Source organism: Telopea speciosissima, chromosome 2 (assembly GCF_018873765.1).
Source record: "Telopea speciosissima isolate NSW1024214 ecotype Mountain lineage chromosome 2, Tspe_v1, whole genome shotgun sequence".
Taxonomy (NCBI): domain Eukaryota; kingdom Viridiplantae; phylum Streptophyta; class Magnoliopsida; order Proteales; family Proteaceae; genus Telopea; species Telopea speciosissima.
The window spans coordinates 28,098,229-28,117,055 of NC_057917.1; the positions used below are offsets into that span (position 1 = coordinate 28,098,229).

The 18,827-nt window shown below is 39.0% G+C and overlaps 1 protein-coding gene and 1 long non-coding RNA gene across 2 annotated transcripts in view; one reads left to right on the forward strand and one right to left on the reverse strand.

Moving 5' to 3' along the window:
- Positions 1–18,827, reverse strand: part of LOC122652624 (leucine-rich repeat receptor protein kinase HPCA1-like) — a 58,527-nt gene that overhangs the window by 6,290 nt on the left and 33,410 nt on the right. The window contains exons 8-19 of the mRNA XM_043846416.1: positions 8,936–9,007; positions 8,752–8,823; positions 8,564–8,632; positions 5,343–5,417; positions 5,185–5,256; positions 4,881–5,012; positions 4,215–4,696; positions 3,991–4,137; positions 3,716–3,852; positions 3,412–3,631; positions 2,940–3,175; positions 1,962–2,439 (exon numbers count right to left, since the gene is read on the reverse strand). Of these exons, the coding sequence (XP_043702351.1) occupies positions 1,963–2,439; positions 2,940–3,175; positions 3,412–3,631; positions 3,716–3,852; positions 3,991–4,137; positions 4,215–4,696; positions 4,881–5,012; positions 5,185–5,256; positions 5,343–5,417; positions 8,564–8,632; positions 8,752–8,823; positions 8,936–9,007 (2,191 nt within the window). The 3' untranslated portion in view covers position 1,962. The remainder of the gene's footprint in view (positions 1–1,961; positions 2,440–2,939; positions 3,176–3,411; positions 3,632–3,715; positions 3,853–3,990; positions 4,138–4,214; positions 4,697–4,880; positions 5,013–5,184; positions 5,257–5,342; positions 5,418–8,563; positions 8,633–8,751; positions 8,824–8,935; positions 9,008–18,827) is intronic.
- On the forward strand, positions 1,807–17,973 carry LOC122652625. Its single transcript, XR_006331622.1, has 3 exons — positions 1,807–1,942; positions 15,651–15,654; positions 17,963–17,973. It is a non-coding gene; the product is annotated as an uncharacterized LOC122652625 (long non-coding RNA).

Genomic DNA, 18,827 nt, shown 5'->3' on the forward strand with positions numbered 1-18,827 from the left:
AAGAATCATTGATTTTCGTAGAATCCAGTTCACATTCAACCAAACGCTATATTTTAGTAAGAATCATGAGTCCGTAGACTCAAATTCTTAAGACTTAGCGAACCAAACGCTTCCTTAAGGGTTTTGTGAAAACCCACCACCGCCGAGCGTTACCGGTGGCCAGACAGGTGCTGGCGGGCAGGGAAAAACCCAGCGAAGAATCCACTCCCTCCGGCGACCTCAACCACGGATGGGATTCCGGCAAAAAACCCAAACAGCAACCAAATTTTGAAAAAAAATAAAAACCAGATTTATGGGTTTCAAAAAACGCCACTGCCGCCCCTTGCGGTGGCCGGACTTGCGGTGGCCGGACAGGGGCACGGCGGCTACTGGTAACCCCGGCAAAAAAATCCTCTCCCTTTGGCGACCACAATGCCGAGGTTCCGTGCCAAACAGAGTTTTTTTTTTTTTTTAATCAAAAACACAGCATAACAGCTACGATGGTCGAAGAAGGGTTTCCACCTTATTTTATTTTTTTTTTATTTTTCTTCGTTTGTGACTTCAAAAACATAGACATGCCGAGAGAAGTTGCTTCATTCATACAACCATGGTTTCAGCCATGGCCGATGCAAACTTTTTTTTTTTTATGTTTTGTTGATCTATCTAGATCCATGGCTGAAGCAGAAAACTTGCTTTACGATCCCTGTAGCACACGAACGTTGGTCTGATCTCCCCTCTTCCACTTGACTTTAGGTTTTCACTAAGAAGTCATTTAATGGGCCAGTGACAACTATTTATAGTGGTGAGGGTAAGGACCAACCCTGTATAAAAACTAGGGTTTCCTTCCCATTAAGAAAACAATACTTTAGGTCCACACATGGTAACTAGACTCATACCATTAAGACAGCTCCCATCAACACAACTAAACCGGTTTTAATAAAATCAAGTGGGACTATGTCAGCCCACCTTATGAAAATCTTACAATTTATGCTTGACACTTGGGGGTAATGACCGAATTTAACTTGATCTTGAACATCACAGTTTAGAGCTCAATGGCACCGTGGCTGTTAAATTTAATTTCCTTTATAAAAATTCAATGCTTTTTTTTTTTTTTTTTGTTAAAAAAAAATTCCATACTCTAGCACATTAATGTATGTGATTTAATTAGTTAGGATTATTAGTTAGGTTATTTGTTAATTAGTTAGGATTATTATTTAGATCGTTGGTTAAAGAGGATTGAGTTGTATTGCCCTATAAAAGGGGATCTCACTGTATTCTTTTCATACCCAAAGAATACAGTGAGATCCCCTTTTATAGGGCAATACAACTCAATCCTCTTTAACCAACGATCTAAATAATAATCCTAACTAATTAACAAACAACCTAACTAATAATCCTAACTAATTATCGTATCCTTAATTATCCTATCCTACCCCTTGATTCCCATTCATAACAACTGATCTGGTAAAGAGTGAGGCATACTATAACCAAAAAGACCTGGGATCACTTACCATGTGTCTCATTGTGAAGGTGCCTGAACTCTGAAGCACAAAATCACCAAGAGCTGGGGTCGACTCCTGCATTTCCTTTTTCCAATATCCGCTATCAAATAATCCATTCCACAGGGTTCCTCTGGGGAGAATCGGATTCAGGGCAGTGCAGAGTGAAGACTGGCCCAAAGCACCACTTTTCCAATAGGTGTTTTTTTTACTCTTTTTGTCAGGTTGGCTCCTCTGGCCGGGGAAGATGTTGAAGACTTGCTGTCCAATTGCTCACAATCCATTCCAATAACTGTTAATGTCTTCTTCTAAAAAATAACTTTGATTAAAGCATCACTGACATCTATCAACCTTAAAGCAAGCCCAATATCATACATATATCAAAAGAAAATAGATAATTGTTGGGATTGCCACTTAAGCAACCGAAATATGATACCATCCCTACCAAATTCATATTCAAACATGTTTACCCCATACTCCCACGTCAATGGGGTTCAACCTTGGAAGGTAATAAGTGGTCACCACTATATTCAACAAACTCATTACTGTAAGGATGGTAGGGTGTTCCTTTACTTTGCCCTTCAAAAGTTCCTGAAGTGGATGTAGATTCAGCATTTGGATGTAGACCAGCCAAATGCATTATGCTCTCAATTTCTTTCACAACTCGGCTCATTGTCGGCCGGTTGGCTGCTGAGTCTTCTACACACTTCATTGCTAGATCCACAAACTTCCCAAATCCCTTGATTATGCTGCCTGACCCAATGGTTGGATCAATAAGTTCATGAAGGCCATATAGATCCCTCGTCTTGTCCATTGTTACCCTCACCTTTCTCACAATGTAAGTCCCCCGCTCTATTGGCTTCCTTGCAGTTATTAGCTCCAACATTACTACTCCAAAGCTATAAACATCACTCTTCTCGGTCAATTGCTGCGTCATATAATATTCTGGATCCAAGTAGCCCTGTATCAAAACAAGATTCATCCTATTTAAAACTGAAGCAACACTATTGGAATCAACTCACTTAAAACTCTGAAAAATATCTAGATTATTCAAGAAGCTTGTGTTGATGTTATCAAAATAACAGAAACTTTATTTTATTGTGAACAAGTAGAAATGCTATATGAAATTCAAGATTTATATTGATATTTACAAGGTTTTCAATTACCTCCTGAAATTTGTTACCAAAAAAAAAAAAACAAAATTCCCTCCTGAAATTAATAGAATGAATAATTTATCTAATTTAAGTTTTCAATAAGAATTCCACATTTCCCTTTAAATTGCCAATAGAAAAAGAACATAAGAGTTTTCCCCTATAAAATTTGTAATTTATAGTTTTGCTACAAACTTACATACACATTACTAAATTATTTGATTCATCAGCCTATTTCCTCTATTTTCTTCAAGAACTGAAATGGCATCCATTAATGTTAGCATAGGAGATTAGCAGATTTAGAACTCACCATCGTCCCCTTCACTTGAGTCGTGACATAACTCTTTTCATTATCATTCATCAGCTTGGAGAGACCAAAATCAGAAACTTTTGCATTTAACTGGTCATCAATGAGGATGTTGTTTGATTTAATGTCCCTATGTATTATAGGAGGGTCAGCAAGCTCATGCAGATAAGTCAGCCCTCTGGCTGATCCTATGGCCACCTGAAGTCTCCTCATCCAATCCAATCGTATACCTGACTTCCCTACACAGATCATATATGTTGATGAACAAACAACCCAAGTTTTTAAGTTGGGTTTCCCCCCAATAAATCAGCAAATCGTAAGACTAGAAACTTGGATCGAGAAACCATCTTATGATGTTGTTAAACTTATGAATTAATTATACAGGAAAACAAAAGACAGATGCGCACCATGCAACTACTAGTAATGTTCAAAAAAGGGGAGAATCCAAATAGAAAAAAGGATCAGCTGGAAGTACCTGAAAGACTTTCCCTTAGAGTACCATTTGGGATATATTCATACACCAAAATGTGTTCCCCATGTTCGAAACAGAAGCCTACAAGGCTCACAAGGTTCTTATGATGAACCCTGGAAAGCATCTCAATCTCAGTTTTAAACTCAAGACCACCCTGCATGGATCCTTGTTGAGCCCTTTTAATAGCAACCAGTTGTCCAGAGGCAATTGTCCCTCTGTAAACCTATACCGAAATCAAGATCATCATTATCATATTTGTAAACCACAAATAAATTTATTCAAAAGGATAAAAGTAACCATGATTAACCTTCCCATAACCCCCCTCTCCAATCTCACTGGCCTCTGAGAAATCACTGGTGCATTTCTTCAGTTCCTCGAAAGAGAACCATCTGGCTCCTTTTAACTGAGGAATGCTACCACTGCCTTTACTTGGGTCCCATGATGCTGCATTTGCATGAGATGGCAGAAATGATAATAATAAGCCTCAGAAAAATGGGGAAAAAAAATACAGAGAAAGAAACAAGCCACCAATAGCTCCAAATGGAAAAGATCATTTAGCGTTTAAATTGATCACAGACATACCGAAAGGATTGTTTTGTTTAATAACTCTGTCTGCCCTTTTCTTCTGACGATAAGCATAAAATCCTGCAGAGATCAGCACGAGTACAACTAGAAATCCTCCGATTGCTGCTCCAATAATAATTCCAAGGCTCACTGACTTTGAAGATTCTACATAACAAGAATAGAGACATGAACATTAACAGTAAGACGATCAAAATTTCCATTTAAAATAGATCTGTAATTACCTAGAAAATACCGATAATTTGAACCATTGAAATAATATGGCCCAAAGTAATGTGGTGGTTTATAGGTTTGTTTGCTCAGCATTAAACCAATTTTCGTTATCTCTGACTGACTGAAATGATCATATCCAGAGGGGAAGACCTCCAGATTTATTTCAAGATAATCATTTGAGTCCTTTCTTGGGTTGCTCAAAGAAACTGAATCCACCAGTAGTTGATAGGTCTGAAATGAATGCATAAGCGAACTTTCAAGATCCATATAATATGATGAGTTTCCCAAGTCTGAGAAGGAAGGAGCTCTGAAAACTAGGGTTCCCTTGTATGGGTATGAACATTTACAGTTAGGGCTGGCACTCTGGTCTGAAGGACAAACAACAGGTGCACAGTTCCTTGAGCCAGTTGAATATGAAGAAATAGATTGATTTGGTTGCATGCAGTAGTTGGATGTGGTTCCCGTTCCTTCACAAACTGGATTACTCAGGAGACTGAAACAAAAGAAGGAAAAAGTGAGATGGTGAAAACCAGAACATAGTCTAGATAAGACTTTAGGATTTAGGTTCTTAAGTATAGAATACACCATTGCTTCTAAATTTTGGACTTCAAATATATAACCAATTGAAAAATCCTCATTAAGAAAATGAAATCAAAACAAAATAGATTGTCACATACATTAATTCGTTACGGTATACTCTGTTTTCCACAACTTCAATTAAATTATTTTGTAAATCAATGAATTGCAGTTGATTGCTAAAGTCAGCACCAATGTCAAATGTACCATTAAGCCGATTGTTTCTTAGACTCCTGCAACCATATTTCAACAATTAGATTCTAAATGTCCCTTTATATATTAGAAATTATAAGGACGCATAGATGTCACAGTTCTGTTGAAACTTCAATTAGAAAAGTGTGCATGACTATTCTATTGATTTCAATTGGTTGTGAATATAATCTACTAAAGTCATCTGATACTCACACGGTCTGTAATTGAGGATTGCTGAACAGAGCTGGTGGTATTGCTCCATGAAGTCGAGTGTCATCCATCATTCTACAGGGCAAGATAAGTAAGTTATGGCAAACAACTTAAATTTTTTTCCCAAGATGTAAGAGAAAGAGAGAGAGAGAGGAAAATACAGTGTCGTCAAGGACCCTAAGGTTGAAAACCATGACGGAACATCTGTTGTATCAAAACTATTATTGCTCAGGTCCCTACAACACAAATCATCTTGGGTTAATGAGTCCAATAGAGAAACATTGCTAGTGAATTAATTTGGCGCAGTAGTGTCAGATGTCTCTTAGAATTTAATCTATTGGGATATGAGTAGAATTCTGTCTGATTACACTGCAAAAGTCAGTAATAAAGTAGCTTGAAAAAGGATTGTTGAAATAGGCTGCTTACCCGATTGGGGTAAGTAGTCCTAGTTAGATTAGGATTTGTTCTTTATTTTATTTCCTTTTTTTCTGTATTGTTTCCCCCTAACCGATCTCTTTTTGGGATTCCTAGTTATAATGGGAATTCCTAATAGGAATAGGTAAGGGGGTTAGTCCTATTTTGATTAGGAGTCATTCCTACTTTGATTAGGAGTAAGTTTCATTCCTAATTAGACTAGGAATAAGGTGTAATTCTGTTTACTCTATAAATAAAGGCTGTGGGTGATCGATTATGACATCCAAGCATTCTCTAAATTCTCTCTTCTCACAAGGATTTAACAGAAACAATATGCTTTCCTCTGCCATTGATATATTAGAATTGATAACATTTTTAAACTTATTTAAAATTATTCCAAAAATTATGGCAACGAGACTGTCCTCGATTTTGCATAAGCTGATTTCCCCCGAACAAGGCGCTTTCAAGAAAGGCAAGGTGATTTTTGAGAATATTGGAGTTGCATCAGAGCTGACAAATATGATGGAGGTTAAATGCAGGGGTGGTGGGTTGGGCATGAAGTTGGATATACAAAAGGCCTTTGACACCCTTGAGTGGGATTTCTTGTTCGATGTTCTGGGTGCCTTCGGCTTCGATCATCGCTGGATACACTGGGTACATCAAATTCTACTTTCTACTAGAATTTCTGTCCTGATTAATGGTGGACCAGCTGGCTTTTTTGGGATGGAAAGGGGATTGCAACAGGGTGACCCACTGTCCCCCCTGTTAGTTATTTTGGCAGAGGAAATATTATGTAGGGGTCTCAATGTTCTGCGCAACAAAGGATGGATTAAAACGTTGAACGGGCCCCGACAGGTATTTACCCCTTCACATCTGCTTTACGCTGATGATCTATTTATTTTTATGAAAGCAGAGATTTCAAATGTGAAACGAGTCAAGCAGTTTCTGGAGGCATATGGAAGGTACTCAGGGCAAGTGGTCAACCTCGCAAAAAGCAAGGTTTTCTTGGGTCGTATCTTAAGCACGAGAAGGCAGCGTTTGGAGGCGATTCTTCAAATCCCAGTTTGCTCGTTCTCTACAAAATATTTGGGAGTGATTTTAAAGAAAGGCAGGGTGCAACGGGACTTAATTCTTCCTCTCATGGACCAATTCAAGAAGCGGTTGGTGGTGTGGAAGGGACGGCTATTGTCTATGGCAGGTCGAATAGAACTTGTTCGGTCAGTGATGGGCAGCATACCAGTGCACAACTTCTCTGTTTACCTGTGGCCTGCAAGCGCTATAGAAGCTATGGATAGATGGATACAAAATTTCATTTAGTCTGGAGAAGCAGACCGAGCCAAGGCTATAACTATGCGTTGGAGTAGCTTGTGCAAACCAAAACGAGAGGGGGGCCTTGGGATTCGACGTCTGCGAGACCTGAATCTTGCGCTGATTGCCAAACTTGCATGGGTAATTAAGACTGATAGTTCGCCGTTTGCTAGCTTTCTGAGGGGAAGGTACGTAAGTTTTTGGTATGATAAATGGATTGAAGACAGAGCGTCGAGGACCTCCTTCAACCCAATGACATTCCACGCTCCTTAAGTGCGAAGATTTCAGATTTTGTGGATGATGGTCATTGGACTCTACCGGCGGTAGGAGACACTACACTTCAAAACATCTTCAACATGATCCAGGGCATGAACCTTAAGCTATCAAATAGGGAGGACAGGTGGTATTGGGCGCATACAATAACAGGAAACTTCACAGTCAGGTCGGCATGGGAAGAGCTGAGAATGAAAACCACGAGGCCAGCTTGGTATGGGGCGGTCTGGAACACGGATCTTCACCCTCAAACCTCGGTATTTGGATGGCGATTAGCACATGACGCACTGCCTACTGATAACAAAGTAAGTTGCAGGAGGGTACCTTTGGTATCCAGGTGTGAACTATGCTTTGAGGCATGTGAGTCAGGACAGCACTTGTTTCTAGATTGTGTTTTTTCAGGCCATATATGGAGAGAGGTTTCAATACTCTTCAACGTTGCATGGAGTGGCTTCCCATCCATTGAGCTGCTATTTCTCATGGTGGCGGAGGAAGACAAAGATAGTCCATCTACCACAAGTGTGGCAAGCCCTGCTGTTAATTATATGCCAACAAATTTGGTCAGAGCGCAACAGGCGTCGCTACGACAACCAAAGAAAAACACCATCACAGATAGCACAGATATGCTTCAGAGAAGTTATGTACTGCACAAGACTACATGGGGTAAATGTGAGATCAATCCATGACCTTGTAATTGCTAGGCAACTACAGTGTGTAATCTCCAGGCCCCCTGTAAGAAAGATCATTGAGGTGAGATGGAGGCACCCCCCGGTTGGATGGTGGAAGCTTAATATAGATGGGTCATCAATGGGCAATCCAGGATTAATGGGGGCAGGAGGTATTTTTAGAGACGATCAGAGTGCAGTATTAAGATGCTTTGCGGACTACCAGGGGATGGGGACCAACTACATGGCTGAGCTGGGAGCGTTCTTCCCGGGAATGAAACAGGCTCAAGAGTTAAATATTGGAACATTGTGGATTGAGAGCGACTCGGCTGCCCTGGTTTCAGCAGTCCTTAACCATTCAATTCCATAGCGCTTCATGCAGAATTGGTGGACTGTTTCTGAATATCTTAACACAATTCAGTGGCGTATCACGCATTGCTATCGAGAAGCAAACTCAGCGGCAGATGCCCTAGCAAATCAAGCGGCCAAAGGAAGGAGTTCTACATTGTGGGATGTTACCCCGAGCTTTGTTGCTCAGATAGTTAACGGGGAAGCTCTTAGCAGACCCCACTACAGATTTACATAAGTTGGGATTGCCTATGTTTTAGCGGCAGATACTTGTGATTTGCTGATTTTTTGTTTCCAGTCTTTGTAACACTTATTCATTTTATTCTTCAATACAATTGCTGACCTTTAGCAAAAAAAAACATTTTTAAACTTACACGTAATTGAGGACATTCATCCCAGTCAGATCTGGCATGGGGCCACTCAGAATATTGTTGGATAAATGCCTGAAAATGGAAATCCAAACTCTACATTTTCAGAAACAAATAAACCTGAAACCCATAATACTTATTCCTATCATGAAACAAATGTGACAGTCCACAGCCAGTAAGTTATGGAAGCTCACAGCTCACCAACGCTTGTAAGATTGTTAAGATTTGAAGGGACTGTTCCACTTAGAGAATTCCTATCAAACCGTCTGTCACCAGCGAATATAAACAAGATATCAGAAGAATTCAAAGTCAATCTGACTTTACAAGTATCCTAGTGTGAAGATAATCATTTAACTCATGTAGATGCAAGGTACTCACATAACCTCCAAAGTTTTCACAAGTCCTAGAGTGGAAGGAATGCTTTCAGTGAATGAGTTACTGTCAAAAAGCCTGTTCACCATTATCAATTAGTATTTGTAGAGAATAATATCTTAAAACACTTCGGTTCCATGATGGTCATTGGGATATCCACATGCATACTAGTACATAATAAATATAAAGTGAATTAAGATATTTTCCGCATAATTATATAAAATTATCATTGTATATTAGACATAGTCATATACTGCACGCCTAGGCAATGCTTGGGCGTGCGCCTTGTCACCTAGGCACCCCTGCAATGCCTTGTCTTGATAACTATGATGGTAAATACATAAATTTAAGCTGATAAAAGATATTTTCTGCATGATTACATGTAGGATGTTGTTGTTTATTTGATACTTAACATCTTATTTTCTGATCTCTCAAAAGGATGGTTTGTAACCCCCCACATGCATGTCATGATTATTTTATTATTATTTTTTATGTTTTTTAATATTTTAATGTTTTTGTATCATAGTAGAATTTACAATTTTGCCATTGATCATTTATAACAATAAAATAATATAACCTCATCATTTAAATAAGGTTAAATGCCTTATTGCCATTTAACCTTATTTAAATGATGAGTTTATATTATTTTATTGTTATAAATGATCAGTGGCAAAAATTGTAAATTATACTATGATAAATGGCATGAGAATGTGAATTATTTAATGTGATATAGTATGTTTTCACTATTTAATGATTATTTTAATATGAGATGTAAAATTTCATAATGTTATAATGTAAAGAATATTATTTTATTATTAATCTTATAAGGCATTTACATTATAAGAAATTAACTATAATATTATATATTATGATATAAAATGTAATATGTAAGTGTTATATGGTTTATACATATATCTTTTATACTATGTGAATAAGTGAAATGTATGGATTACATAAGTATACTTTTGTTTTAACTAGGGCGAAGAAATATGAGGATCTTTATACCAACCTAAGCACTAAAGAAGGAGAAAAAGCTATTTATAAGATAGTTAAGATGAGAGAAAGGAAGAGTAGAGATTTTGGCCAAATGAGGTGCATCAAGAGTGCTGATGGAAGAGTGTTGGTGAGAGATGAGGACATTGTGAAGAGATGGGATGAGTATATCTGTGACCTACTAAATGGAGATAGGTCGAGTAGAAATGACCCAGATGATTACAGTTTTCAGCAAGACGCCACAAGTCATAGAAACATAAGAAAGATTAGTGTGGCGGAAATTAAAGAAGCCTTAAGAAAGATGAAAGCAGGCAAGACCCCAAGCCCAGACGAGATTCCAATAGAAGTGTGGAAAACCCTTGGAGACTGTGGGGTTTCTTGGTTGACTAAACTGTTTAACAGAATTTTGAACACAAGGAAGATGCCAAATGAATGGCGGAGAAGCATTGTTGTCCCAATCTATAAAAACAAAGGTGATATCCAAAGTTACAACAACTATAGACGCATTAAGCTTATGAGTCACACTATGAAACTATGGGAGAAGGTTATTGAAACCCGTTTAAGAAGAGAGACTCATATCTCGGTAAACCAGTTCGGCTAGATCCACGACAGAAGCTATATACTTATTAAGGAGGCTCGTGGAAAGATATAGAAAAGCAAGAATGATCTCCATATGGTCTTTATTGACTTGGAGAAAGCTTATGGCCGAGTTCATAGAGATTTAATCCAGAGTGTCCTAGTGAGAAGAGGAGTTTCTATCAAATATGTGGATGTTATAAAAGATATGTATGAGGGCGTGGTGACTAGTGTGAGATCTGTGGGAGGTCAAGGAAAGAAATTCCCAATTACGATTGGGTTACACCAGGGATCAGCCCTAAACCCTTATATTTTTGCGCTCATCATGGACAATTTAACGAAAAACATTCAAGATGAGATCCCGTGGTGTATGCTCTCTGCTGATGATATCTTTTTGGTGGATGAGACAAAAGAAGGGATTAACTCTAAGTTAGAGCTTTTGAGGTCAACATTGAAAACAAGAGGCTTTAAGATTAGTAGAACAAAGATGGAGTCTATGATGTGTAATTTTAGTAACACTGTGATGGATACTGATATGGTTCGAATTGAGGATAAAGATATACCACAAAGTGACTATTTTAGAAATCTGGGATCAATCATAAGTAAAGAAGGTGGCATAGAGGATGATGTTTCCCAGAGAATTAAAGTGGGATGGACGAAGTGGAGAGGTGCGTCTGGAGTGCTGTGTGACCAACGTATTCCTTTAAAGCTTAAAGGAAAGTTCTATAGAACTGTGGTACGACCGGCTATGATGTATGGGGCAGAATGCTGGGCAGTTAAGAAGTGTCATATTGATAAGCTTTGTGTAGCAGAGATGAGGATGTTAAGATGGATGTGTGGTAAAACAAGGAAGGATAAAGTACGTAACGAACGCATTAGAGCGGATGTGGGAGTCGCCCTGATCAGTGACAAGCTCCGAGAGAGTCGCTTAAGGTGGTTAGGTCATATTCAACGGAGGCCTAGGGACACCCTAGTAAGGAGGAGTGATATGATCCCGATTGAAGGAGCTAAAAGAGCTAGGGGCAGGCCTAAAAAGACCATAGGAGAAGTGGTGAGGAAGGACATGCATAGCCTAGGTCTTGTACCTAGTATGACTTCGGATAGGGCCTATTGGAGGGCAAGGATCCAGATAGCAAACCCCATTTAGCTGAGATTCTCCTGTAATGCTGGGTTGGGCTTCTTTCCTCTTACTATCTTTCATCTTTCACTTGTCATTTTTCACTTTCCATTTTGTATCTAGTGTCATATTGCATCTTTCCTCAGTTTCCATTTCTTCTTTCATATTGCATCCCCTGTTAGAACTTAGTTTTCTTTTATTGTGTTGGGATCCATGTAGCCGACCCCATTAAGTTGGGATAAGGCTGAGTTTGTTGTTGTTGTTGTTGTATATGGTTTATACATATATCTTTTATACTATGTGAATAAGTGAAATGTATGGATTATATAAGTATACTTTTGTTTTGACATTAATATGGTATAGTGATATAAGGTAAATATGTATAATGATTTAATATGGTATTATTGAATTTAATTATATAAGATTTAAGATAAGATTTAAATATGATATATATATATATACAATGTGAATAGTGCTTGTATAGTTAGTGGGCATATATGATATAATATAAGGTTTCATTTTATATTTTCATACACCAAGTGAATAGTGTGTTAATGGATTAATGGGTCAAAGGGTTAATGGGTATGGAGTGTTTCACCAAGAGTTAGTGGATTTTATGGTTGGCAGCACCATAGGCAACCACATGGGCTAGCATGGGGCTGCCACCATGTGTTTGAGGGGAGTGTTGTGGTGGTGTTAGAGTTTATATTGTAAAGTGTTTCTGCCTCATTTCTTCTTGGTTTGCAATGAAACCATGCCCATTTGGATAGCTCAAAGGTCTCTTTTAAGCCCCCAAGAGCTCGGGTGGTGAGGAATGGTTAGAGAGTATAGCTCTCCTCTATGCTGCTACACATGTACCATTAGATGCTTGTTTTCCTCTCTGTTTGAAGTTTTTTTTTTTTTTTTTGTCTGATAAATGTTGAATGGCTGTAGTGAGTTTAAGGGTTATGGTTGTTATGGAATGAAGTTGTGATGTAAGAAGTATATTTGAGAAATTGTTGTCTGTTTGCTTGTTGGTGATATATTTGGTTGTTGGTTTGCTTCCTTTCTCTGGGTGAAACATATTTCCTTCTTACTCAAGATATTTTAGTGATTTGCTAAGTGTTTGCACATCATGTTTGGGCCTGGATCAGAGGTCAGTGGATCTAGTGAAGCTTCAACAGGTGGTCTGGGTAGCCTTCATCCTAGCATGACCCCATATGATAATCCCAATACCCAAATTTCTATTGTGAAGCTGGACAACACCAATTATTTAGATTGGTCTCACTCTGTGAAATTATCATTGAGAAGCAGGGGGAAGTTGGGGTACATTACCGGTTCCATCACGGCACCTGCATCAACTGATTCAGCATATCTAAAGTGGGAGACTGAGAACTCCACTGTCATAACCTGACTGATTTTCTCCATGAAACCTGAGATAGGTCGAAGATTTATGAGAAATGAGACTGCAAAAGAAATTTGGGACAGTGTCTCTAAGACTTTTGATCGAGTAGGTGACTCGACAAAAGTCTATCAGATTCTTTAAAAGGTCATCAATATGAAACAAGGTGACCGCAGCATTTTTGAGTATTATAACACACTCATTGGTCTTTGGGAGGAGTATGACCATTATAGAGACCTCCATTTGTCCAACTCTGAAGATGAAGCAAAGGTGTATAGGACACTTGAGAAAGAATGTGTCCTTATTTTGCTTGGTGGGCTTAATCCCGAATTTGAGCCAATTCGACTGCAGATTTTGGGGCGGTCGCCTCTCCCATCCTTAGATGAAGTATGTAGCTACTTATAGAGTGAGGAGACTAGGAGAGTATCCACGCACACTGCACCATCCCTGGAGAGATCTGCTCTTACTTCTAGCTCTCACAGAGATGGCGAGGAGGGGGGAGAGGCTGAGGGCCACCCCGGGGAGATAACAAAGACAGATTCAAATGTGATCACACCAAAGACAGTTGTTGGGTCCTTCATGGTCAACCTCCTGGTATGCGTGGTGGATCCTCTGGTACTCGTGGGGGTAGGAGAGGGGGTGCTAGAGCCCACACTGTTGCAGCCGAGCCTGAGTCATCTGGACTACAGGTTGACCCTGATTCTCTTTCCAGAGACGATATTGCAGCCCTTCGCGGGATGATGTCTCGACTGGGCCACTCTTCTACTGCTCTTGGAGAGTCAGATTCTTCAGCCTTAGCATTGAAAGCCTTTACTTCCGCACCCTCCACCGCTCCTTCTTGGGTCATTGACTCTGGTGCCACCGATCATATGACTGGTATGTCTCAGTGCTATGATTCCTACTCTATTTGCTCTTGTAGGGATAAAGTTAAGGTTTCCGATGGTTCCCTTTCTTCCATTTCTAGTAAGGGTAATGTTAGAGTCACTTCCTCTATCTCTCTTGATTTTGTTCTTCATGTCCCTGATTTTGCCACTAACCTATTATCTGTTAGTCATCTAATCAAGTCCTTAAATTGTTGTGTCACATTCTTTCTTTCTTATTGTGTCTATCAGGATTTGGTGACGAAGAGGGTTATTAGCAATGGACGTGAGGAGAGAGGACCCTATCTACTTGAGCCTCAAACACCTACTACTCAGTCTTATGTTTGTGGTCGGAGTGACTGTAATACTATGGATTCTATGATGTTATGGCATCAACGTTTAGGCCATCCATCTTTTGCTGTTATGCGAAAACAATTACCACATTTGTTTACTTCTTTTTCCTCTTCTCATGTTTTTCAGTGTGAATCATATAATTTTGCTAAACATTGTCGATCATATTATCCTTATCATGGTAATAGATCAAATGTTCCTTTTAATATTGTTCATTCTGATGTTTGGGGACCTGCTCCCACCACTTCTTTGTATGGTTATCGCTACTTTGTTTCTTTTATTGATGACTATTCGTAGTCCACTTGGGACTTTTTCTATGAAACAAAAGAGTAATGTTTATGAAGCTTTCAAAGATTTTTATCAGTTGATCCGTACTCAGTTTGGTACTTGCATTCAAATAGTTCGTTTTGATAAGGGGGGTGAGAACATGAATGGAGGGCTCCAACAGTTTTTTACTGACAATGGATTATTCACCAAGTTGTCTGTGCTAGCACTCTCAACAAAATGGGGTGGCTAAGAGAAAAAACCGCCATTTATTAGAAGTCACTAGGAGCCTCCTCTTTGGTATGCATCTTCCTAAGACCTTTTGGTCAGATGCACTTCTTGCGGCTACTTCCCTAATCATTCGGATGCCAACTCAGCTCCTTGGCTCCAAATCCCGTTTGGAAACCCTTTCACCTCAAGCTTCTATTTTTTCCCTTCCTCCCAAATTGTTTGGGTGTGTCTGCTACGTTCATGTCAATAAATCAGCTCGGACAAAGCTTGACCCCAAAGCACTAACTTGTATTTTCCTTGGCTATTCAACTTCGACTAAAGGGTATAAAATATAAATGCTACAACCCTTCCTCCCGAAGGTGGCTTCTCTCTAAGGATGTCACCTTCTTTGAGTCTATTTCTTTCTTTTCTCATCAGCATCCTCTTCAGGGGGAGAACAATAAAAGTGAATAGGCTGCTGATGTCATTCCTTTTTTGTATCCTTTGCCTACCTCAACCTCCCCATTTCTACTTGACATTGGAAAATACAAAGCAGTGGATGTTTTTTATGCTGATACCCGTTTAGGTGTTGATGCTAGCAATGAAAATGAATTAGTTAGCAAAGGAAAGCAGCTGGTTGTAAACAAAAAAGGTGAATGTTTGGAAGGTAAGGGAAAGAAGACCTGCCAATAGCCCTCTTTGGATCCACATCCTGAGCTTCACCCTCCTCAGTCAGGTAATACTTCCTCTCCTTCCTCTGAGTTAGATCTTCCCATTGTAATTTGGAAAGGGAAAAGAACTTGTACTAATCCCATAGCCAAGTTTGTATCCTATGATGCTCTTTCTTCTACAGGTCTTGCCTTCTCCACTGCTCTTGCGTCCTCTACCATCCCTTAAAGTGTCACAAAGGCTATGTCTAACCCAAAGTGAAAGGAGGCCATGTCTAAGGAAATCATGGCTCTTGAAAAGAATGGTACTTTGATTCTTATAAATCTTCCCAGGGAGAGAGTTCTAGTTGGTTGCAAGTGGGTTTATACCATTAAATACCAATCAGATGGTACTATTGAAAGATATAAGGCTCGGTTGGTGGCCAAAGGGTACAGTCAGGTGTACGGCATTGACTACCAAAAGACATTTGCTCCTGTGGCCAAGCATAACTCAATCAAAGTTCTCCTATCAGTAGCTGCTAATAGAGACTGACAATTGTACCAATTAGATGTGAAGAATGCCTTCTCCATGGTGACTTAGAAGAAGAGGTGTATATGCAAACTCCACCTGGTTTTAAGTTTCCCTCAACAGAAGGGAAAGTTGTCTCCTAAAAAGGCTCTTTATGGCCTGAAGAAATCTCCTAAGGCCTGGTTTGAGAGATTTAGGCAGGCCATTCTAAGGAATGGGTACTCCCAGAGTCAGGCTAATCACACCTCGTTTATTCAGCAAGGGAATGGCACAGTCATAGCCCTCATTGTTTATGTTGATGACATTGTTGTGACTGGGTATGACAATGCTGAGACAAGTAGATTGAAATCTTACCTGGCTCAACAATTTGAGATTAAAGATCTTGGCCTTTTGAAGTACTTCTTGGGTATCGAAGTTTCAAGATCAAAGAAAAGGATCAATATCTGCCAGAGAAAGTTTGTCTTGGATCTATTGAAAGGCAAAGGAATGTTGGGGTGTAAACTAGAAAATTCCCCAATTGATCCAAATCACAAGTTTGGTGACAAGTGTGGTTCTCCCCTTATAGATGCAGGTAAGTACCAAAGATTAGTTGGGAAGTTGATCTCTCTCTCCTTGACTAGATCCGACATCACTTATGCAATTAGAGTGGTGAGTCAGTTCATGCATGCTCCCAAGGGTGGGCAGTTAGATGCTGTTTATCGCATCATCAGGTACTTGAAATCTTCTCCAGGAAAGTGCCTTCTATATGTCAGGCGACTCAGGCATAATCATTTGAGGATAGAAGGTTACATTGATGCTGATTGGGCTGGTTTAGTCTATGATAGACGATCTACATCTGGGTATTGTACCTTTGTGGGTGGTAATTTGGTTACATGGAGGAGTAAAAAACAACCAGTTGTAGCTAGATCTAATGCTGAGGCAGAATTTAGAACCATGGCTCATGGAGTATGTGAACTTATATGGCTGCGGCGGTTGCTTCAAGATTTGGGAATTGATACTGAGAGACCTATGCGGCTTTATTGTGACAACAAGGCTACCATCAGTATTGCTCATAATCCCGTGCAACATGACTAAACGAAGCACATTGAGGTTGATAGGCACTTCATCAAAGAGAAGTTGGATTCGGGTTACATTTGCACTCCCTTTGTGAAGACAGGCGATCTAGTGGCAGATGTCTTTACAAAGGGCCTCATTCCTAGCCTGTTCAGTACCCTCCTATGCAAGTTGGGAATGCATGAAATCTATTCTATAGCTTGAGGGGGAGTGTTAGAGTTTATATTGTAAAGGATACTTTGAGCACTGCCTTGTTATAAGCCATGCTAAGTTGTAATTTTATCTTATGTTCTTTTTTTTTTTTACCTCCCTAGGGAGTTATGTGTAATTTCTAAAATATTTAATGAAGGATATAGGTGAGTAGAGAACTCTCTAACTCAATATCGTTTTCTCTCAATTCTCTTACTTCTTTCTCCCTTCTTCTTCTACTTCCCTTTGTTGTTTAATCTAGTTCCTTTACTAAAATCAATCCTCATCTAGTTTCTAACTGGTGGCTGTACAAGAAGCCATCTAGCATCATGTTATGAGGTGTCCCAAGGTTGGTAATAAGGGGTGGCTGTACATTAAGAGGCCACATGTTTAGCTTTAGAAATGCCACCATTTACATGGGCTGTTAGTAGTAGACTAGTAGCATTACAAGGGTAAGCCACCTAGCATGGCTGGTTGTTGAGGTGTTTTATGTTGAGAATTTGGGGACTAATGGAAGTTTGACTAGCTTAATGTGGGTTTATGTTATGATTAGTAGTAGGTATTAATATAAACTGGGTTTAAAAAAAATTACAATTCATATTACTGGGCTCAGGTAAATCGGTGGACAGTTTAGACATAGAAGAAGAAGAAAATAAAAAGAAGGAAATAAGAAGGAAGAAAGAAAAAATTGGAAGAAGGAACTAAGAGGGGAGCTGTATTTGAGTGTGGATTTGGGAAGTTGCAAAAAATTAAGGGCTGGAATTACTAGAAGGTAAAACGGATTGAGAAGGAATTTGGGAGAAGAACTAGAATTGCTGCTGAACAGAGAAGGGTTTAGAATGGTGTTGTCTTGCTGATTTGAGAAAGAAATTATGTGACAGTTCATGAAATCAGAAGCTGGAATTTATGTTAGTAGCTACAGTAAATTGAGAGCTGAGATCATTAAGAAGTAAAGGTATATTGATGCTGAACCATAGAAATAAAAAGAAGAAACTGAGTTGGTGATGAATTTCAAGGGTTGATCTACAACTAAGGCTGGAGGCTGGAATTGAATATTTGAGTTGTTGTTTTACTGAATTAAGAACGGATGCAGAGAATTGAAGAAGAGGAGAGAGATTCATGTTGTTCTGGGTTGCTGAACCATTGAATTCCTAGAGGTTACCATGGATTAAGGACTCAAGTGAATTTATCAAGAATTAGAAGGAAATGAACTGGGTTGCAGCTGATTAATGAAGGTAAATATGAAACAGATTTATAGTTGGAGAAATTTAGCTTTAGAGTGTTCATCCTATGATTTAATTAGTCTACTATTATATTGGAAGGATCATACATCAATTGGGATAGAAGTTGGGTGTTTGAGTTGCAGAGGGATTTCAAGGCTGGCAGTGAATCAAGGTGAGGGAACATGTTTATATAATGTGTGTGTTATGATGTATTGATGTATGCTATACTAGGCTGAAAGAAATGCATGTATGCTAGTAATGAAATGATATGGTTCATGGCTATGTTATGTGAGTGCAATGCATCTATGATATATGAATACGAAAGTACTTATGATGTATGAATGAAATGAACGATATCAAGTATCTACTGATTTAAATGACTGATATGATATATGTGATGCTTGGTCCATACAAGTATGCAATGACATGAAATACTGAAATATTCAAGTATGATGCAATGTGAATTGATTTCCCAAAATTTGGCAGGCAATGCTCTATGAATTTC